This window comes from Castanea sativa, chromosome 5, assembly GCF_040712315.1.
Source record: "Castanea sativa cultivar Marrone di Chiusa Pesio chromosome 5, ASM4071231v1".
In the NCBI taxonomy this organism is placed as follows: domain Eukaryota; kingdom Viridiplantae; phylum Streptophyta; class Magnoliopsida; order Fagales; family Fagaceae; genus Castanea; species Castanea sativa.
In genome coordinates this window covers 3,216,613-3,239,885 of record NC_134017.1, presented here as the reverse complement: position 1 = coordinate 3,239,885, position 23,273 = coordinate 3,216,613, and the positions used below count along the sequence as shown (strand labels likewise).

The 23,273-nt window shown below is 33.0% G+C and overlaps 1 protein-coding gene across 1 annotated transcript; it reads left to right on the top strand.

Moving 5' to 3' along the window:
- The first annotated feature begins 6,024 nt into the window (after window positions 1-6,024).
- Window positions 6,025-17,962, top strand: LOC142636223 (exportin-T). Its single transcript, XM_075810366.1, has 15 exons — window positions 6,025-8,142; window positions 8,328-8,417; window positions 8,543-8,632; window positions 8,785-8,889; window positions 9,384-9,443; window positions 9,990-10,052; window positions 10,750-10,845; window positions 13,295-13,459; window positions 14,287-14,460; window positions 14,584-14,649; window positions 14,741-14,839; window positions 16,059-16,205; window positions 17,190-17,369; window positions 17,461-17,508; window positions 17,612-17,962. The coding sequence occupies exons 1-13, from the start codon at window positions 6,412-6,414 to the stop codon at window positions 17,277-17,279; spliced, it is 2,976 nt and encodes a 991-aa protein (XP_075666481.1). The 5' UTR covers window positions 6,025-6,411; the 3' UTR covers window positions 17,280-17,369; window positions 17,461-17,508; window positions 17,612-17,962.
- The last annotated feature ends 5,311 nt before the right edge of the window (window positions 17,963-23,273 follow it).

The following is a 23,273-nucleotide window of genomic DNA, read 5'->3' as shown; positions in this document are numbered from 1 at the left end:
CTTGCCAAAAAATGGGTGATCACTTTGGCTAAAAATGATAGAGAATATGATTTTGTAGATTTATTTCTATTGGGAGATTTTGGGTAAGGATTGAGGGGAAAGACTTTAAAGGAGTTTAAATAAATTTTAGTATTTGAAGCCATCTTTCCTTACACATGATGTTGCTTTTTCATCAGAGGTTGCTGGCTTTAACAATCAAAGTTGTAATCTTTCAAGACATGAATATATCAAATCTAAAGTCATTCATCTTTGTTATTGCTTGACTTTCACTTCTTGAATATCCAGGATTGAAAGCCATAGATCTGGCTTATGCTTTGCTTATTGATGTTGTAAAGACATGATGTTGCTTTTTCATCAGAGGTTGCTGGCTTTAACAATCAAAGTTGTAATATTTCAAGACATGAATATATCAAATCTAAAGTAATTCATCTTAATTATTGCAGGACTTTCACTTCTTGAATATCCAAGATTGAAAGCCATAGATCCAGTTTATGCTTTGCCTGTTGATGTTGTAAATAGAATTTTCTTTGGCAAATTACTGATTCTTTTTTAGCTTTCCTTTCTAAATCACTTGCATCAATTTGATACCTTTTTGTTTCTCTAATTATAGAAAGAACATTGAGGTTGTATTACTATGTAGTAAATTGATCTTTTGCATTGACTATTTTCAATATATATGTTCGTATCTAGATGAGTATGAAACTATGATTTTGTTAGTTATATTTTTTTTGATAGGTGCTTTTGTTGGTTCTTTCTAGCTCTTGTATCTTGAATAGAAAAAGGTTATGCATTGATTAATGTAGTTATAAATAGAATAAGATAGCTGAAACTTTAAAGTCTTGATGAATTCACCTCCATGTTTTTTTTTTTTGTGCCAAAATTCAACTGACCCAAACCCTAGGGTTTGTGTTTGCATTTAGCCCCATTTTAAAATTTCATTTATGTCTATACTTTTATTTTTTATTTTATTTTTTGTTGACAAGTTACACAAACATCCCATGGTAGTTTTTGAACCAATGATCTCACCCTCAAGGCCAATATAGTAATCTCACATATTCTTTCTCTGGCCTCTAAGCAATAACCATTTTAAGAACATAGAAACGGAAAAGAGGTCAGTAATAAAACCAAGATCAATTGCATGCCTAACATAGCATTATGCATTATTGAATTTGATGTAGCTCCACATCAAAAAAAGAAAAGAAAAGAAAAGAATCTAATATAGCTAGAGTGAATAGAAAATCAAGCATTACATATAACATATTAAGCACAAGGCACTAGATATATAGGTAAATATATAAATTTCCAATATAAAGAACTACCTAAATCTTAGCTAGACAAGTATAAGGACTTTACCCTACATGCATATCAATAAGATTCCAAATACAATGACCACCACAACCTTGATCAGAAATGCAAAGCACACAATTGTAAGCTCCACAATGACAAAAGGGGGGAAAAAGAAAGAGAACTTACAGATCTGCAAACTGCTAAAGAAGAAGTTTAGGTGGGAATGGAGGTGGATCGGGTTGGGGGAGCAATGATAGAGGAGGGCCAGCGAGGGGAAGGAGGGAGGTACGGCGTGAGGTGAGAAAGTGAGGAAGGACTGGACTTGGTAGTGGTGAGGTGAGGGAGGGTTGGCAAGGCGGTGGTGAGGTAAGGGAGGTTCGGCGTAGTGGTGGCAAGGGGAGAGAGAGAGAGAGAGGTGGTTGTAAAAGAAAATGTGCCCAAACGATTAAACCGTAACTTAAACCTTTAGCGACAAAGAGAGAGAGAGAGAGAGAGAGAGAGAGAGAGAGAGAGAGAGGTGGTTGTAAAAGAAAATGTGCCCAAACGATTAAACCCTAACTTAAACCTTTAGCGAGAGAGAGAGAGAGAGAGAGAGAGAGAGAGAGAGAGAGAGAGGTGATTGTAAAAGAAAATGTGCCCAAACAATAAAACCCTAACTTAAACCTTTAGCGACGAAACTAGATTTGTCACTAAAGGTTATCTTTGGTGATGAATCCGATTTCATCACCAAAAATATTCCAGCAAATTTATAGTGACAAGTTTTTTCATCACTAAAGGTTATTTTCTACGATGAATTTGCTTTTGTCACCAAAAATATTCCCGCAAGCTTTTAGTGACGAACTATCTTGTCGCTAAAGGGTGTCTTTAGCGATGGACCCAGTTTCGTCACCAAAAATATTCCTAGCAAGTTTTCAGGGACGAAAACCTTTCGTCACCAAATATATATTTTTAGTGGCGAATAGTTTCATCGCCATTGATCAAAAAAGTTTCACACCCTAGCTTTATATTTGGCGCCTTATTTTTAGCGACGAAATTGTATTTTCGTAGCTAAAAGTTATTTATTCTTTTGGTGACGAAAAAATTTCCTCACTAAATGAAAAAATTTCATCGCCAAAAATATATTTTGTTGTAGTGTGAAGTCAATAGCCTTAGGAGTAACCATTTATGCCTCACATTCTTCACACTGTAATGTGGCAGATAAGGGTGTCCATGAGTCAAATTGACTCAAGGTTGTGCTTAACTTGTTGTCGACCAGAGAGAAGCAATGGATCATGCTCTTCACAAGTGGTGGGTAATTATGGCAAAATCGGTAACAAAAGTGATAAAGTGGAAAAGCGATAGGGTGAAGTGAATATTGGTTAGATCTCATCATTTTTAATTGAGATATGAGTATATCTAGTTGGGATCTCGATGAATCTCTGTGAGAGAGAGAGAGAGAGAGAGAGAGAGAGGGAGGTTTGGATTAGTCGGGTTTGTTCGATTTTAAGGGAGTGAACTTGCCACTCGACCCAATGATGTTAGATTTTGGGGGAGAAAACTTGCCCTAGTTACCAAATTGGTCCGTTTTTAGTTCAAGTCTGGTCAGATTTACTGAGTGGGTTAGGTTGACTGGGTCTATGGACAACCTTATTAATGGCAAAATAAAACATTGAATAAAAATGAGTTTGGTATAAGCTTTTCAAGGATGTATGTACTGGAACGTTGTTTGTTACATCAAGATTGAGCTGACAATGCATCCAAAAAGAAGAAGAAGATAGAGATGGCAATGATTATTAAAAAAAAGAGAAGAAGATAAAGATGATATTGTAAATTTTTTCGCTCTCCTATTTGCTGGGACTTTGCTTTTGTTAACTATCTTTCAAAAAGCTACTCGGTGTTTTAATGGGCTAGCCAAGTTATGTTGTTTTTGTAACAAAATGATCTAGAGATATTTTCTTGTGATCTATAACAAAATTGCTAAACTAGCACCGAGAATATGCTAATATAAAAAATTATTGGGAGGGCCCATATCAATGCATGCCTTTGTCCCCGTCCCACACCCAAAAAAAAACAAAGACAAGATTTACGTAAAACGATGAAATTAAAGTTGCACTGTGAGATGTTAATGTTGGACCATTCGAGTGCCTCTAGAGATATTTTCTTGTAAAATTTTGATTAGATTTCTTGTATTTCTCATAGCATGCCAGTTGAAGACAATCACACTAATTTGATTGCCTTCTTCGTGATATTTTGAAAATCTTCTACAGGATTAAATTGGTACTATAAAAGGTACTTGACCTTTTACCTTCACTTCTTGTCAGCTCTACTGTACATTTTAGTTGAGTCTTCCACATATAGTCAATAATTAGATGGAAGAAAAAATGGATGAAACATCTTATTATGTACGTGATCATTGCACATTTAACTTTAGATTGTGTATCAAATTGTAGTTTGACATGCTCTGATTTGGTGAATTAATGAACCGATATTGCAAATAATTTTTTTTTAAAATTTTTATAATAAGTGGAGGGGTGTATTTTATTTATTTTTTGATATAAAGAAACAGTGTCCTAGTTTTTAGCTAGAATATTCTATTAACCGGCCATGAGAAACCTCAAAAATCCTATAGAATGATAGTATAATGGATTAAATTTGGAAGAGTGAAATTTAATCTTAGGCTTGTCTTCATGAAAGAATTAAGTAATACCATTAAATTAAAAGACTCTTGACAATATTATAAATTGTATTATCCACCTCGTGAGCCACAAGTTAAAAATTTAGGTCCTTGCCTTATTCATATTGCTAAAAAGAATCAATCTTCAATGGAAAAAGCTTGTCCCCTATGAGCTTGCACTAGATCAAAAAGAATAATCTTCAATGGAAAAAGCTTGTCCCCTTTGAGCTTGCACTAGATCTTGCAATCTAAAAAGTTAGTTTGAAGTCAAAATAGCAATTAGATTTATAATTGGAACAAAATCAAAGAAACTTATCCTTCACGACAAGTTAAAAGTGGCTTATTATTGCGTACTCAAAAAGTATGCTATCTCTTCTCATATGAGAAGTGGGCCCCATAAGGGAGACCTACCATGGGGACCATTCCTTTGTCAAAGGGAGAGAGCAATGCTTGGAGAGTATGCAAATATGCAATAATTTCCAATTAAAAGTGGTTCATTGAACGATTTATAAATCATAATGCTTGATATAAGCAAATTTTTTAGGATTTTGAAAATGAATTGTTTGAAAAATCTATTAAGGAAACATGAGAATTTAAGAAAATTGTACTTTAAAATTATGTCATTTCAAATGGTGAAATAAACGGGCACATATTCATATCAACATATGTAAACTTTAGCACAAATTAAACCCCATTGCAGGTAATATGCTCCTCCACAAACACATAATTCAGGCAAGAAAGGCACAGAAACACCAACACCTCATCATCATACAAATACTAGATTTGCAATAAGACATTCTTTTTTGGTTTGAGTGACAAACAAGGAAAATAAATTGGGTTTGTAGCATTTATTACATCAAGCCCAATAATAAATGGTTGTGGGCTAGGTTAATTTGAGCTTCTTCTTGAGTTGAACTTGTTGGACCATGACCTCTTAGCCCATCATAAATTTTGTTTCCCAAAATACCCTCCACTAAATTCATGTTCACTCAAGTTGACTCGCCCCACATAGGTCAATTAGAGGTCTCGCAGTGCAAATCCTACTCACATGCTGACATTATTCACATGTTTTCCCAAAAAAATAGAAAACTTCACACGTGCCTAGAACTTATTGGAATCCAACTCAGCACTGTATTAGATTCACTTATCAATTGCCTTAAGAATATTAAATGTTAATTATTACAACATAATGCACGTCAAAATATTTTTTTTCCTCGGTTGTACTTGCATAAAATCTTAACATTGCATGTAGTTTAACTTTATATTTAGGAAAATTAATAATAGATTTATCTTAATTTGTACCTTAGCAATAGGACACTTAAAAAAATAAAAACCTAGCTGTTATACACTCACAAAGAAAATCTTGTATAAATTACAACTACATTTGATACTTACTTTTGTCTTATCATTAAATGATTAATTTCAGAATTTATTGACATCCAACTCACAACAATAAGATTTACTTATTTAAGAATGTTGTTAGTAAGATATATAGGTTCAGGAATATTAGATATCTATAATCATTAAATCATAATATATATATATATATATATATATATATGATATTAATTATCAAATTTTCTATTTATATAAAAAATTTAAAAAAAGAAAAAAGTATTTCTTAATTCACAACTAGTTTATTTGTAACTTGTAGCTTTCCATTTCAAAAAAAGACTACTATTTATTTTTGATAAAAATAAATACTACTATTTATTGATTTCTACGTGCATACAAATTAAAAGTGTTTTACTCAAAAAAAAAAATAAAAGTGATTTAATATATTTTAAAAAAATAGTATTAACATATAATTTTTCAAAAAATAAAATATTAAACACAAGTTAAAAAGAAAAACATTAAATTATAATTATAAATCGCAGCCATGCTTAAGATATACCTTTCCTTTCACCAAAGGGGAAAAAATAAACCATCCTATGCCAAATACACAAAAACATTAAATTTTTTTAAAATTTCTCATGAAAATAACAAGGGTATTTAAGTAATTTAACACTTTAGCAATTAACACTAAGAATTGAAAAAAAACTAAAACTATAAATACAGACCCAAAATCCCAACCAAACCCTAATAAGGCTTGCTCTCCAACACAGAAAACCAAGCACACACAGAGAGAGACGAAAAAGAAAAAGAAAGAAAGAAAAAAAAAAAGAAAAGAAAATTCTCAGACAAACAAAGAAAAGAAAAACCCTAGCTTTTTTACACACACAAAAACACACATTGATCTGATCAAAAAATTGAGGTAAGCTTTCACAAATCCCCACTGAATCTTTGAGTCTGAAATCCCAAATCCTAAACCCTTGGAACATTGTGTGAAAAACCCAGAAGCAAAAAAAAGAGAAAAGTTGTGATTTTGATTTCTGGGTTTGTTTTGTTTGGGCAAAAAGTGAAGGAAAATCAATTGGGGTTTGTGTTTTTAGGGGTTTTTTTGTTTGTTTTGTTTATTGTTATAGAAAAGAATGGATGATTTGGAGAAGGCTATACTTATATTGTTTGATGAATGGGGTGGTGGTCCTATTGATGAAGGATTGAAAAAACAGGCTAAGGATTACTGTGATGAAAGCAAGGAAAAGCCATTAATTTGCAGTGTTTGTATTGAGAAATTGTGTTTTTCAAACTCAGTTCAGGTCCAATTTTGGTGTTTACAGACTCTTCATGAGGTTATTCGGGTTAGGTACTCGTCTATGAGTCTAGATGAGAAGTTTTTCATTAGAAAATCCGTGTTTTCATTCGCTTGTTTGGAGGCTATTGATGAAAAGAATGTTGCTAGGGTGTTAGAGGGTCCTGCATTTATAAAGAACAAGCTTGCTCAGGTTTTGGTTACTTTGATTTATTTCGAGTACCCGTTAATATGGCCCTCTGTGTTTGTCGATTTTATGCCTCATCTGAGCAAAGGGGCTGTGGTGATTGATATGTTTTGTCGGGTTTTGAATGCTTTGGATGAGGAAGTGATTAGTTTGGACTATCCCCGGACTTCTGGAGAGTTGGAGGCTGCAGGGCGGATTAAGGATGCGATGAGGCACCAATGTATATCTCAGATAGTTAGAGCATGGTATGATATTGTGTCGTTGTATAGGAATTCAGATCAGGAACTTTGTACTAGTGTATTAGAGTCGATGAGGAGGTATATATCTTGGATTGATATTGGTTTGATTGTTAATGATGTGTTTATCCCACTATTGTTTGACATAGTTTTGGCTGGTGGGCTGTTGGAACAGTTCCGTGGTGCTGCGGCTGGGTGTTTGTTGGCAGTGGTGTCTAAGAGGATGGAATATCAAGCGAAACTATCTTTGTTGCAGAGTCTTCAAATAAGTCGGGTTTTTGGGTTGGTAGCTGAGGATGGTGATTCTGAGTTGGTTTCAAGTATAGCTACATTGCTTACTGGGTATGCACAAGAAGTTTTAGAATGCTTTAAACGGTTAAATTCTGAGGAAGCAAAGAGTGTTTCAATGGAGCTTCTGAACGAAGCCTTGCCCTCCGTTTTCTATGTAATGCAGAACTGTGAGGTGGATGCATCATTTAGTATAGTGCAGTTTCTTTCAAGTTATGTTGGCACAATGAAAAGCCTTTCCCCTTTAAGGGAGAACCAGCTGGTTCACGTGGGTCATATTTTAGAAGTGATCCGTGCACAGATTTGCTATGATCCTGCATACCGCAATAATCTTGATATATTGGATAAAATTGGGAGAGAGGAGCAAGATAGGATGGTGGAGTTTAGGAAGGATTTATTTGTGCTGCTTCGTAATGTGGGTCGTGTGGCACCTGATGTTACTCAGATATTTATCAAAAATGTGTTAGGTAGTTCTGTTGCATCTTCACCTGACAGGAATGTTGAAGAGGTGGAAGCAGCACTTGCTCTTTTTTATGCTCTAGGAGAGTCAGTAAGTGAGGACTCAATGCGATTTGGAAGTGGACTTTTGAGTGAGTTGGTTGTGATGCTTTTATCAACAAGGTTTCCTTGCCATTCTCATAGGCTAGTAGCACTAGCATATCTAGAGACAGTAACAAGATATATGAAGCATGTTCATGAGAATACCCAGTATATTCCTATTGTTCTGACTGCCTTTCTTGATGAAAGGGGAATACACCATCCCAACATCAATGTTAGCCGAAGGGCAAGTTATCTGTTCATGAGGGTTGTAAAATTGCTAAAAGTGAATCTTGTGCCTTTTATAGAGAAAATTTTGCAGGTATAAGAATGCTCATCTTTTTTTCTCTTTTATATGTATATTGTATTAAATTTTATTGTATAATGTACACAAATATTGGCACATATAGTTTCTACCTTCCATTCGTTTTCTCTCAAATTTTTTTGATGATTTTGCCATTCATCACTCCCTTCCATCTTTCCTGATTTTATCTTCACTAATGTCAGAGTCTGCAAGATACAGTTGCTCAATTTACAAGTATGGATTATGCGTCAAAAGATCATTCGGGATGTGAAGATGGGAGTCACATTTTTGAGGTATTTATGCATATTTATTGTTCTTCTTTAGGTTTTATTTGTATATATGCATGCATCTGAAGTAAATATTTAGCCTAGAGACTGTGGGTGCTTTGTTTTGTTCTAATTGTACACTGACCTAACAGGCAATTGGTTTATTGATTGGGATGGAAGATGTGCCACTGGAAAAGCAATCTGAGTATCTCTCTGCATTGCTCACTCCTCTTTGTCAACAGGTTGTGTTTGCATTTCTAATTATAGAACCCTTCATTTCTTCTGCGCTTCCTCATCTCCCCTGCCCACCCTATATCTCTCTTTATTAAAAAAAAATTGAACCAATCAATACTTAATTTATAGATGCTTTTGACACGGTCATCCTTGAATGTAGGTTGAAGCATTGCTCATGAATGCAAAATTATTGTCTCCTGAAGAGGCTCCTGCCAAAATTGCTATTATCCAGCAAATAATTGTGGCAATTAATTCTCTCAGCAAGGTGCATTTCCATATTTTGACTTTCTAATATGTTTGTGTACTTTTTCATTCTGCCTTGTAGAGTTTTACCTTCTTCTTGTTATAAAATTTTGTATAATCCCTTTGCTGTTTCTGCCTTATACAATTTATAAAACCATTCATGATTTTTTTTTTTTTTGAGTTAACCCTTCATGATTTACTAATACAAATCTTTACTATAAGTGGCCAGAATCATGTTGTAATTGTGATTTTGTAAATTTGCTCAACCTAATTGTTTGAACTTGTTCATGCAACTTAGCTGTATTTGTACTAATCCAAAAAAAAAAAAAACTGTGTATGTCAAGTTTTATGTTGTATTAATTCTTGCCACATTCCTTTTGATCTGAATTCTTTACAGTAGTGAAATTGGAAGTACTCAGATTTTTTTTCTAAGTTCTGCACATGTTTGGATTTGTATTTGGAGTTCTGGCTTAATATAAATGCAAATTTTTCTCAATATGTTTGTTTGTAATACAGGGCTTCAGTGAGCGCCTTGTAACTACTAGTCGCCCAGCAATTGGTCTCATGTTCAAGCAGGTTGGTATCTTTCTTATGTTGATTTTTCTATCAAGGATTATGTGAATCATAGTCATTAGTCATTTAGCATGGGGTTTCATAATAAATTCAGGGAGGGGATATGACATTAAATGCTACATTTTTAAACCCTTCTTCCACCTCCTTTAGGTTAACTGCAAATTAATCTTTTTAAATGTATCAAAGGAAAAATTATTCCCTTGTAAGTGTTAGGTGGAGTGTGAGGTTTTGGGTTCAAGACCCATTGAGTGTTGTGTAACTTTCCAATAAAAAAAGGGGTGGAAAGTAGCATTCATTAATCTGATTCCTTTCAATAGTTTCTTCTTTGGATGAGATATGAAATACTGAAGTATGATGTTGCCCAATTGGAAACTTTTAATGTGGTGCCTACCTTGTTCTTTATGTATAATTTGTAAATGGAAAGGAGCAGAGTTTTCTGTAGAAAGGATTGTGAGGGAAACATGTCATTGTTTGTTGTCTCCATGCTAACTTCTTCCTCCTTTTTTATTTTTTTTATTTTTTATTTTATCTTCCCACTGGGTAATCCAGACACTGGATATTCTTCTCCAAGTTCTTGTTGTATATCCGAAGATAGAGCCTTTGCGGATTAAGGTAAGAATCAAATATGGGTACAGCGAAGTATAGGTGCTGTTTAGTTCATGTTGGGTGTGTATTCATTTTCACTTTTCATTTTTTGTACTCATTTTCTCTCTCTCAAATCTTGTACTCATTTTCTATAACCAACCATTTTATGTTTTTGGCACAAATTTTCTTGTCTACTTTTTTTTTTTTTTTTTTTTTCATTTTTCACTCTTCAATTAAAAATTCAACACAAACTTTGAGTTTATTTTTTTACAAAAAATGCCACTGTATAACGGCAAAAAGGTGTTTTTATTTTTTGTATTCAAACTCACTTTTTTGGATACTAAAAATGAAAACTGAGTACAAATAAAAAAGCCAAACCAGTTTTTTAGTGGTGCATCCCACTGAAAACTGAAAATGAAGACAAAATACACCACTTTTTTCTCTTAACCAAACAACCAAACAGCATTTTTTTTACAAAAAATGCCACTGTATAACGGCAAAAAGGAGTTTTTATTTTTTGCATTCAAACTCACTTTTTTGGATACTAAAAATGAAAACTGAGTACAAATAAAAAGCCAAACCAGTTTTTTAGTGGTGCGTCCCACTGAAAACTGAAAATGAAGAAAAAATACACCACTTTTTTCTCTTAACCAAACAGCCTTATATTGTTTTGACTTATTATAAACTACACCTTTTACCTGATGCTAGTTTGTGTGGCATTCAGGTCACATCCTTTATACACCGAATGGTGGACACTTTAGGAGCATCTGTATTCCCATACCTCCCAAAGGCATTGGAGCAATTGCTTGCTGAAAGTGAGGTAAAAACAATTGTGATTGGGTTGGTTTATTTAATCTCTTTCCTATTTCTAAATTATAGAACCAATCATTATTTTGATTTGTATCTTCATTGGCTTGGAATACATTAAAGAGTGGTTGTTTTCCCTAAGTATCGGTTACAGTACTAGGGGATGCCAATGAGATGGGAACAAGGGGCAAACTGCTCAGCTGTTTGGCAGTCATGGTGCTTTATTGTTGGAGTAGGGTTTGGAAATAATATTTTAGACACGTTCATTGGGTGTATTACTATTTAAGTTTGGAATCTTAATATGCCACATGGGTTTTGCATGACCAAATTAGCTACACTCTACAGGGTTGCTTCATGCTGCCCCATCCTGTCACAGGTTTGTGATGGGTTCGGTGGAGGTTTCCTTTCTGTAAACAGCATGGTATGCTGTGGTTTGTGATGAAATATAATGTAATTTAATTAGCATAGTCTAAAGTGCCCAAAGGAGCTTCATGCTGCCCTATCCTGTCACAGGTTTGAGGGGGCAGATTTTTTTGGAACACATTGACATTCCCATCCTAAGGTGCTTGTTCAATGTGATTTTTACCTTTTTCTTGCTGTCCTACAGCATGAGTTGGCACTCCATATACTAGTTTCTTTTTATTTTTTGGATAGGTATCCATCTGCTAGTTAATTTGCTGTTAGAATTAGAGCAAACTACTCCCAATTTTTTTGTTGCTTTGGGACATTGAGTAAATTTCTAGTTCATGAATTACCATTTGTCTTTGGATGATTGCATAAAACCTCCTATTCTGTTTTATATCTAACTTAAAGCAAAGCATTAACTTTTTGCATGGGTATTCCTTACTTGTATCATTTATATTTCTAATTTTGAACCTCATAAATGCATTAATAAAAGAGTTTCCTCTTTTTGTTTAGAATATGGGAGAAAGATAAATGTGAAAAAAATTGTGATATCCCCTTCTCGTCCCCCTCTTTCTAGACATCTAATAGAGAAATAGGAAGAACATAAAGATCTTACATATAGTTTTTTATTGGCATAGAGAAAGTGTACGATAGAATACCTAGAGAGGTTATGTGGTTAGTCTTCATTAAAGAAAGGTGTTCCTCTAAAGTATATTAAGTTGATTATAGCTATGGAGTGGTAATTAGTGTGAGAGCCAATGGTGGCATTACAAGTGAGTTTTCTTTCACAATAGGTTTGCATCAAGGTTCAACTTTAAGTTCATGTCTTTTTGCACTAGTTATAGGTGAACTTGCTAGACTGGTACGAGATGAAGCCCCATGGTGTGTGTTTTTTTTGCAAAAGATATAATTTTAGTGGATTGAACAAGATGTGGAGTCAACGCCAAATTTGAAATCTGGAGGGATACTTTAGAATCTACAGGATAGGTTTGTAACAGACTAAATGGGCAGTAAGTTCAGTAATAGGAAAAATAAAGATGAAGTTGTAAAACTTGATGGTCAAAAAAATACCAAACAGAGAGTTCTTTCGATATCTTGAATTAATAATTCATAAGGATTGTGAGAATGTGAGATTGATTGAAGATGTGTATCATAGAATAAGAGCAGTGTGGATAATGTGGAGAAGCGCATTAAGAGTGTCGTGTGATCATAGAATGCCTATTAAGTTAAAGGAAAAATATTACAAGAGTGTTATAAGACTAGCCATTCTATATGTTACTAAATGCTGAGCTATATGAAATAACATGCTTAAAAAAGGAAAAGAGAAAAGAAATAACATGTTCATAAAAGGAGCGTAGCTGAAATGCATATAAAAAAAGAAAAGAAAAAAGAGTAGCTGAAATGAAACGTTTAAGATGGATCAAAGGAAATACAAGGAAGATGTGATACAAAATAGATATGACAGTACAACACTTCTTTGGCGAGTTGTTACCCCTCGAGGAACTACTAAGTGCTTGGGGGGCAGGGGTTCAAGCTGTGGGCAGTGTATTTTTAACCATTATCAAAAATAGAAAGATACGATACAAAATGAAGATATTTTATTAAAGATAGGGTGGCTCCTATCTATGAAAAGATGAGGAGGAGTCACAGGTGAGCAATTAATGTACCATTGAGGAAGAGTAATTTGATTCAAGTTGATAGAACAAAATTAGGGTAGGAGAAGACCGAGATTAACACTAGTAGAAATAATAAAAAGTGACATGCTAATTAGAAGATGACAGTGTATGATTTTGAAAAATGATAGAATAACAGAGAAGAATACATGTGAATGAACTTGATTATTTTTTAAGGATCCATAGCCGACCAATAGTTTGACTAAGGTTTTATTGTTGTAATGCCTTTTTCTTCTTCCTTGGCAGTAGTTAAGCTGTGAAGGGATGTTTTATCTATTTGTATCAGCTATGAAAATTAAGGCTGAGGGTGATCATAAGTTCTGCATATTTACTAATTGCTTTGGTGATATTGAGGTTTTGATTCTAGATTATGTTTTGTTGCAGCCAAAGGAGATGGTTGATTTTCTTTTACTACTTAATCAAATTATATGCAAGTTCAACACGTTGTTTAATGACATTTTGGAAGAAGTATTTCCTACTATAGCTGGTAGGATATTTAATGTTATTCCAAGAGATGCATTTCCTTCAGGACCTGGAACCAATACTGAGGTATGGGAAGACCAGTACAGTGATTTTATTTATTTATTTATTTTTGTGCTTGTTCTTTATGCAACGAATGCTTCTGTAACCTCTACTCATGACTTCTACATTAAACCTTATGATATGATTATCATTGATTAAGTGCTTAAAGTTGTAACTAAATTTTGTAGATTAATGAATTTTTATGCTACCACTTGAATTAAATTGTATAGACAGTAAAAGTGCACGTTCAATTTAGTAAAATATGGGGGCATTACCACTTGTTCTCAATTTTTCAATATCAAATTCATTTACTTTATAGACATATTTCTTTAAAGTTACTTTTCTCCTTTTTTTTTTCCAATGGATAATATTATGAATGATCATATTTCTTTAGTTAATAAAGAGTCGGGAAATCAAAATTTCATGGATGTACCTTGTAGTGAAAAGGTTATTTGTCCTTGGTCTGAGTTTTTTCCTATGCTTGCTTAAATTCTCACGGTTCATTTTTATGCTCAGGATTTAAAAAGGAAGGATGAAAACAAAAATAGGAATTATGACATATGGCTTTTCAATTATAAAAGCTTTATGATATGGATTTTATGTTTCAACTTTCTGTATATAAGCAGTATCAGGTAGTTTGATGATTTCTTTTACAGATTTAGGTAGTGGAATGAGTAGATTGTTTGGTTAATTTTTATTGTTAGCTAAAAAATTTACTCTACATCTACACCTTGAACATTGTTTGCAATGTCTGTGAGAGTGAAAATCTACTTCATGCATTCTTCATAATAAGTTTCAACTTCTGTACCAGTACTTTTACTATTACTCTTGCATTGACTCCTTTTTTCTGTTAGGAAATCCGTGAATTGCAGGAGCTTCAGCGAACATTATATACATTTCTTCACGTGATAACAACACATAGACTGTCTTCTGTTTTTCTTTCTCCCAAAAGTAGGCCCTACTTGGATCCAATTATGCAGTTGCTATTGTCCTCATCCTGTAATCATAAGGATATTCTTGTAAGAAAGGTGTGAGGCTTACAAGTTTTACCCTTCTTACCATTTGGGTTTTCTTTGCTTTGATTATCAATAGGTTAGGATTTCTAATATAGAACAAGATTTATAATCTTCTTTGTTCTTCTTGTTAATCAGGGGTGTGTTCAGATATTTATTACATTAATTAAAGATTGGTGTGCCAGTCCTTATAGCGAAGAAAAGGTAATCTCTGAGTTCCCCAACTAAATTTGTTATGTTGAGGATTTTTTTTTTCCTTCACCTTTCATCACACTAAATGGTGAATTGTTTTCAGGTGCCGGGCTTCCAAGGATTTATAATTGAGCATTTTGCAACAAATTGTTGTTTGTATAGTGTGCTAGACAGATCCTTCGAGTTTCGTGACGCAAATACTGTAAGTTTATTATTCATATTTTTGTTTTTTATTGAATTATTTCCTGCCTGTACATGTTATATTATCATGCGATAATAATATAAGCTGAGGGGTCAATATGTAACTGATGTACAGGGCTATATATTCAATGTGTACTTTAAAAAAAAATTGTGTATTGAATGTAAATTTATTATTATAAATCATTACAGGAGGTACTAAGTGAAACCATATTCCTTTTCAAAGGTTGATTTGGTCATGAGGTGGGACTCATGTTGGAACAGTTGTGGGGGACCTAAATGAGAAATTGGCCTTATAATTGGTTAAGATTCGTAGAATTTGTAATTTTGCAGTGAATAATCTAGTAAAGGGGCTAGATGAGGAGATATTAGGGTTGGCTTCTATAGCTTATTCATCTTCTTCGTCTGGGTATGAGTACAGTTGGTTTGCAGAAAAGAACTCATAATGACACAGTCAATTTACTTGGGAACCCATAGTTATTTTGTAGACCTATCCCTAAATGTTACCAGAAGACCTGTGTAATTGATAATGTAGAGAGATGATTTTTGAGAGTTCTAGAGTGACACTTACCTGTCAGTTTAAATAAGTGACTTTAGAGAAATGGTGGTCCAACTACAAAATTTCCAATCCTCTGGTATACATAGAAAATGAGCATACTATTGTCTAAGCATTGTGTACAGACAAATTTTTATCGATCTGCTACAACCCTGAGGGTGGCACTAACATTTCAAAAAGAAAAAAAAAAGACAGGAATACCTAGCAAGGGGGCATTGTACTAGTGAACCATTTTTTTTTTTGGGTCAACTTGTGAACCTTCAATGTAGAAGGAAAGGACAAATTTTCTGTGGGTTAAGTTTTTAAATTCATTATGATAATTGTGATTTATTGGAAGTATTACCTTCAATGAATGTGGTGAAACAACATAATGTCATTTACTTTTTATGTTCTGCTAGTTTATCATTGTTAATAGCCAACCAACTGTGTTACTTAATTCTTTTGGGTTCTAAGGTTCAAAAGTTAATGATCATAAAACATTGGGGCATAAAGAATTTATCAGGGCAGGAGTTGATGTTCATTGTTTGAGTAAACAATATGGGCTGAATATTGATGATTGTTACTTAAAGAAAGAGGAGAAAACCCTATTGGTAATATTTAAGGAGTTAAGTTTAATTTGTTAGTGCTTTGTACTGATAAAAATTGTTGTTTTGAATTTACTTGGCAGTATGTTTTGTTTGGAGAAATTGTGCTGGCTCAGAAGGTCATGTATGAAAAGTTTGGTGATGCATTTCTCAGACATTTTCTTTCAAAAGGTTTTCCAGCTGCACATTGCTCTCAAGATATGGCAGAGCAATACTGTCAGAGGTTGCAGGTATTACTTATATGTAACAAGAATTTAGCGGTCCAGGATATGTTTTATCCTGCCAATTCTTTTAATATATTTACATTCTAATCATCAAATAAAACTATTAAGCCCATTCTTTTTTTATTATTTAGAATAAATTTAGCTGTAAATTGATAAATACCTAATTTATCTAGTAACTGAATTGCAGTTAACTCTTGGAAATTTCGCTATATATTATCAAACGTATTTTCCGATGGCTATATGCAATTTGTGGCACCTTGTTTGATCTGGATTGTATGTGAGGCCACCATATAAATATGCAGAATTTTATCTAGGAATGTCCTTGCTCTTGGGGCTTGATTTGTGATGTTTATTTCCTACATAAACGGTGAACAGCCTGAGCTTAAAGTTTATTGGAGGTTGGACTGTGTTTGAACCTGCTTAGGGTAATAACTACTGTGGATGTTCACTGTGGCAGCTGGCACCCACTATTATGTTATTGTAACAAGTTAAAAAGTTTTGGTTTAAATGGTTGAGGATATTTGTCTTTATATTGGAATAATCCTGTAATGTATAATACAATTTTACACCCATGTGTTCATACTTCATACAGATACGGTTGCGCAATATGGTACAATAATGAATTGAAAGTATAATAGCCATTGGGAGAATTAGCGTATGTCCAGTAATGGGTGGAATATAGAGCCTGCTTAAACTCAATATTTCAACCTGAAATTTGAGCCAGAGTTGGGCCTATTCCAAATTAGGTACACGTATATATATTCTGTTGGTTTTTGGGTTGATGGGTTCAGCATGGCTTGTCAGACTATAACTTCCTAGAGGATATGCACTGAACCTCCCTTAGCAGAAATAGGAATAACCCAGGAATGAATACTCCATATTATTCAAGTTGTACAACTGGTCAATGGGTTTTTTATTCTTATTCTTATTTAGCCAATGAATATTTGGCATTACTGTTCTAATTTTTTTGTTATGAATTCAAATTTTCAGGGTAATGATATCAAGGCATTGAAATCATTCTACCAGTCGCATATTGAAAATTTAAGGATGCAGCAGAATGGAAGCCTTGTTTTCAGATAGCATTGTCATTGATAAGATGAATGTTGTATTCCCATGCTTCATATTTTTGTTTTGCTCCTGAATTGTGGCAATGCAGTTTTGTTCTCTAAGGTAACTACAGCTGTTCTGTGATTTTCATGTCACATTCTTGGTGTATACGTAAAATGAGTTATACATTGTACTTACATTGGTGATGTTGCAGGGTTCTTTCTGTATATAACTTTTTGTGCGCGCTATTTTTGTCATCAAGGTATGGATATACTCTGTTAAGCCAAATCTAATAAATTTTCTACAAGCTTTAATAGCTAATCTTGTAAGGTGGCTCAGTCTGTCTTTTACTCTTTGTTCCACAGTTGTAAATTTCCGGAAGAAAAAATTTCATAATTTATGATTAGTACGGCTACATCCGTCTGGAGCTGCTTAGCCTGAGATCAAGCTATTCTATGTTCTGTTCATAACCAATTTTGTTGTTTTGGTTTATTTTTTTATATTAGTGATTGCATTTTCTTTTTGTTTATAAATATTCTTACAGTTTATTCTCAATTCATAAAATTTGTTGTAACTGTGAATTATTAAGTTTTGATACTTAGTTTTCTCTTCCCATCCTCCCCCCTTTCTGTTTGAAGATCATAGCTAACTATCATATAAAATTTTAGCAATACAGTATTGATACCTCTGAAGAAAGATGCTGTACATTCTCCCTCTCTCTCTCTCTCTCTACTAGCATGTCATTGTTATTTCTCAAGATTTATATATGCCAAATAAGGTATGAGCCGTATACCATACATGTGGTAGGGAATGCAAATGAGTTAGTTCTATGAATATGAATAATGGTAGTCTTTTTTGTGCATTTGGATTAGCTTTTTCTTGAAAAGTTTGTTTGCCCGAAAGTCCGCAATTGTACCAAGGGGGAAAAAAGACAGCAAAAAAGTAGCGAAGTTTTGAAAGTTGTACTTAAACAAATAAGCTAATAAGCAATATAATATTACAAATAGGCTAACAAAGAAAAACTCTATATGTGTGTGTTTATATATATATATATTTATTCCTAAAATTTAGGTCTAGTTCTATTATTAGAAATTATAATCTAAGGTGTTCCTTTTTAGTTCCTAAAAAAATGTAAACATACTAAGTTGGTTATTCCATTGCTTTATCAATATAATTCTTACGAGTAAAAAATAATTTTTCAAAGATTAAGGGATTGAAATAGAAACTGACCCAAAATTTAAGGGCCGATATATCAAGTAAAAACGAAGAAGATTATAAAAAAAAAAAAAAAGTAAAAACGAAGAAAAGATGAATTTATTGGTGTTTAACAACAAAGGGAATAATATCCAATAATAAGGCAACTCTACGAAAGTATGACATACGAATAAGATCACATCTAAATAATTTCCAACCTTCCTCCTTGTAACTCCGGTCCAATTACGCCGACAAGTAACACCTTAACTTTCAACATTGTATTAAATCTTTGGAAAGATAGATAGATCATGCTTTTCATTGATTTTATTGCAATGTCTTAAATGTCAAAACTATATAATTAATTTAATCCTGATTAAATGTTACGAAAGATAGGGGCATGATTTTCATATTACATTTATTAAGGGCTATTCTCTGCATCGTGCTAATAAAATTTTACCCATGTGTAGAATTTAGTGTGCAATAATGAAAAAAGGGTACGTCATTACCGAATCAAATTGGAAAGACCAACCATATTGGATATCACCTCTTCAATCTCTGCCTAGCATAAAATTTTTCTTTTTAGGTAGTCTGTCATTTAATTTATTCAATGAAAATCTTTGATACGTGCTGGTGACTTTATTTAGGTAATCTGTCGCAATTTAAACTGTTCATAAATGTCATTTTTAAGTCATATATGCAATAATATTCACCATACAAATGTAAATGAAAAGATATAAAAATGATTATTATACATAAAAAAAATAGGAGTTCAAAGTAGTTCAATCTTTTGAAATATCTAAATAATAGTTTCGATTAGAAGTCGTCTCTCAATAGTTTTTCTTTGTTAGTACCATGCACATAGATTTTTTGAATTTCGCAACATAAGTAAGAACTATATAGTCTATATTGATAAAGCAATGGAATAACTAACTTAATATGTTTATATTTTTTTAAGAACTAAAAGAAAACATTTTGAATTTTAAATTCTAATATAGAATTAGACCTAAATTTTAGGAATCAAATATATATATATAACCCTAAAAAAGAATAGTAGTTTTAATTGGAGCTTGTGTATGTACTTAGTACTTTCATGGAATATTTGTCACATGTATATAATTTGGAGATGATCTTAATCTTGTCATGAGTACCCTTTTATCAATAACAAGAATAAAGTCTGATAAAAAAATGAATGAAAATAACAAATAAGAATAAAGTAGCGGTTTAGTTGCACATGGTTTAAGATAGTTAAAGATGGATCTAATTCATGTTAAAATGTACTAGTGTACCAACTCTTGGGACCTAGTGAATGTGCCAAGTTCTTTCATGGTATATGTGGCACATGTAGCTTTTAGAAAGGGTCAACAGTGTTGCAGTGTTATATAAACCCAAAGATTGGAGAACTCCATGCCCCTCAAATCCCATACACAGCAACATTGACTAGAAATAACGTTGGACACTCATAGAAAAACTTGCATTGCTTCAGGTTGCATCCTTACCCTATTGGCCAAAAGATCCTTACACGTTTGCTTTAAGGGTATGTGTGTTGATCAGGCACCATCTTTGATCTTTCACTATCTGTACAGCAATTCCCCACCACTAAGAAGTAAGAACAAGAATATACAATTGCAGAAACAGAGTTCAGGTCAATTGGTAGAATGTGATTCAAGGATTACATTCACGCATGTGACCCAAATTCCAAGTCAAAAGGAGAAGCCTTATTGGGACTTTAGAAATGTGCCTATAGTTTGAGCAAAAAAAAAGAAAAGAAAAGAAATGTGCCTAATTCTTTCGTGTTATGCACTTCAAACCCATGTCTCATATGCACCAACAGTGGTCCTATATTTAATATGTAAGAGACTTACTAGTGGCGTACTAAGAAGAGAACTCAAGAATTTCTTGGAGATGAAATGAGAAAGGGAAATGGGGTACTTGAAAAATGGTTTAAGCTAAGTTTAAGATAGGTCAATTGAGAATGTGCCAAATTCTTTCATGATATATGTGTATTATCATGTAATCTAGAAGGGGTCTAACTCAATGTGAGATATGTAACATTATTGGGATTTTGGTGGGGAATATGCGAAATTATTTCATGAGACTGTGCCAACTTCCATTATATGCGTATTATCATGTAATCTAGAAGTGGTCTAACTCAATGTGAGATATGTAAGATTATTGGGACTTTGGTGGGGATATGCGAAGTTATTTCATGGGTTATATGTCACATGCATAGAGTTTATAGATAAGTTTTAACTAATGGCTCATATGCACTAAAGGGTGGTCCTATATAGGGGCCTTCCTTTTGGAATGTAACAAGTTTCATAGTATATGTCACACACAAGGTGGGCTAGTGTTCCAGAAGATTGGGAGTGAAAGTTCTTGAATACCTAATCTCATACAAGGCAAAACTGAAAATCAAAAATGAAAAAGTTGTTGAACAGATGTGGGCTATGGAAAAGGAAGTTTGGCAATATATAGTCAACCTTTAATACACAAAATTGATTAGTCATTTTCTCACAAAAATTGACAAGCTAACAACCATGACACCATGTGGGCTGCTTTGGCCATTATGGGAGTCTGGGAGAGTACAAAACTATGTTCTACCTTAACAATTGCATGCAGTGAAAAATAAAACCCTCTTTTTATTTTAATATTGAATTGACATGTTCCCCACCTGGCTAAAGTTAACCAGCAAGCTAACCTTATCTGATAAAAAAGTAGCTTTAGAATTTTGAGTATGGAATCCAAAATAAGAGGTTTGGAAATAGAATTCATCTTTCCCATCAAAGAAAACTAGGCATCCCTTCTAACGATTACGAAATGAATGAAGAAAAATGTAGCCAAAAAAATAAAATGAAAAACACGAGGTGGTAAGATTTATAAATATGTCCTAAGCCTATTTTTAAATGAATATATATATATATATTAATTAATTAATTAATTTAACTTACCTAGCCCATAGACACTCGGAAAGGTTTTGTTTTGTTTTGTTTTGTTTTTTGTTCTGTTTTCATAAGAAAATGAACTGAGAAGATGATTAGAGAACGCTTATGACAAAAACAATAAACAACAAAGGCTTAATCCTAGAACTTACTTAGCCCATATGACACTTGGAAAGGTTTTGTTTTGTTTTCATAAGGAAATGAACAAAGAAGATGAATAGACAACGCTTATGACAGAAACAATATAAAACAAAGGCTTAATCCTAGAACTTGGGGCTAGTTATAGATTCTATATAAACCAATCAAGATTAGCTACATGTATTTTTTTAAGGAAAATTTTAACGGGTGCTTTAAAGATATTGGTTTAAGAAGCATTTTTAAAAACTTTTTATGCGAAAAGAAAAAAATAATTGATTTTTATTTTTTTTAACAACTTTTCATATTTCCCATAAAAATGATATTAAAACTTTCCTAAGATTGTCAATTAACAATACTTCCTAAACTAATGTAATTAGAGCATACATTAACTTTTCCCATTATTAATTTAGGTCTTCCTCTCTCTATCAATCAACTTGAATCAAATCATTCTTACTAATTGGTGCATTAATTGTTCTTTTTCCACATGACCATGTCATCTAAGGGTTTGTTTGGTTGGAGAGGTAGAAAAGTAGGAGGATAAAGAATGATGAGAGGATGAAGAAAAGTAGAAGGATAAAGAATGATGAGAGGATGAAAAAGTGGGATGTTAAAAAAGATTTTAGTTTCCCTCATTTTTATTTGGTTGGGAGTGGAAAAAATGGAGGGATAATAAAAGTGAGTTTCTATAAATTTACGCATATATACTTGTTAAAAAATGATGCCCAATTAAAACCAAAAAAGTGATAAATAACCAAAAAAAAAACAATTACCTAAATTTATTAAAAAATAAAATTCATGTCCATAAAAAAAATCACATCTAAAAAAAAAAAAAAAAAAAACACAAAAGAAATCAAAAAAGAATACTGGATAAGCCTACCTAGTAAATCAAAAGATAAGAACGAAAGAAAGAAAGAGGAGTTAGGCAACGCCTGCCTAGTAAATCAATAGTAAAAAAAAAAAAAAAAATAGAGGCAGGCAACGCCTGCCTAATAAATCAAAAAATAAATATATAAAGGACGCAGGCAACGTCTAGAAGGAAAAAAGGAAAAAAAACAAAAAAACAAAAGAAAAGTGTGAAGAAAAGCAACGTGGGTGAAGCCCATATGCAATTATACATGGTCATTTTCGTCTAAAATTGATGTTCAATTTTTCTTTTCAATTTTCTCTCCAAAACTTTTTGGTGGGTTCGGAGAGAAAATTCCAAGGCCTCATTATTTATTTTTTTTCCTCCTCACCCAACCAAACATACTCCAAAAAAGCTTTCGTTCCCATTTTCTCTTTGAAGTTTTCCATTTAACTTATTTCACCTCCAAACAAACACACCCTAAGTGATTCTATGATATTTTTCATCAATAAGAGCCCACTATCTTTAAACGAATTTCATCATCTCATATCCTATATTTACTTGTATAAAAAAATTAAAAAAAAAAAAAAAAAAGAGGCAGGCAACGCCTGCCTAATAAATCAAAAAATAAATATATAAAGGAGGCAGGCAAGGTCTAGAAGGAAAAAACAAAAAAACAAAAAAACAAAAGAAAAGTGTGAAGAAAAGCAACGTGGGTGAAGCCCATATGCAATTATACATGGGCATTTTCGTCTAAAATTGATGTTCAATTTTTCTTTTCAATTTTCTCTCCAAAACTTTTTGGTGGGTCCGGAGAGAAAATTCCAAGGCCTCACTATTTATTTTTTTTCCTCCTCACACAATCAAACACACTCCAAAAAAGCTTTCGTTCCCATTTTCTCTTTGAAGTTT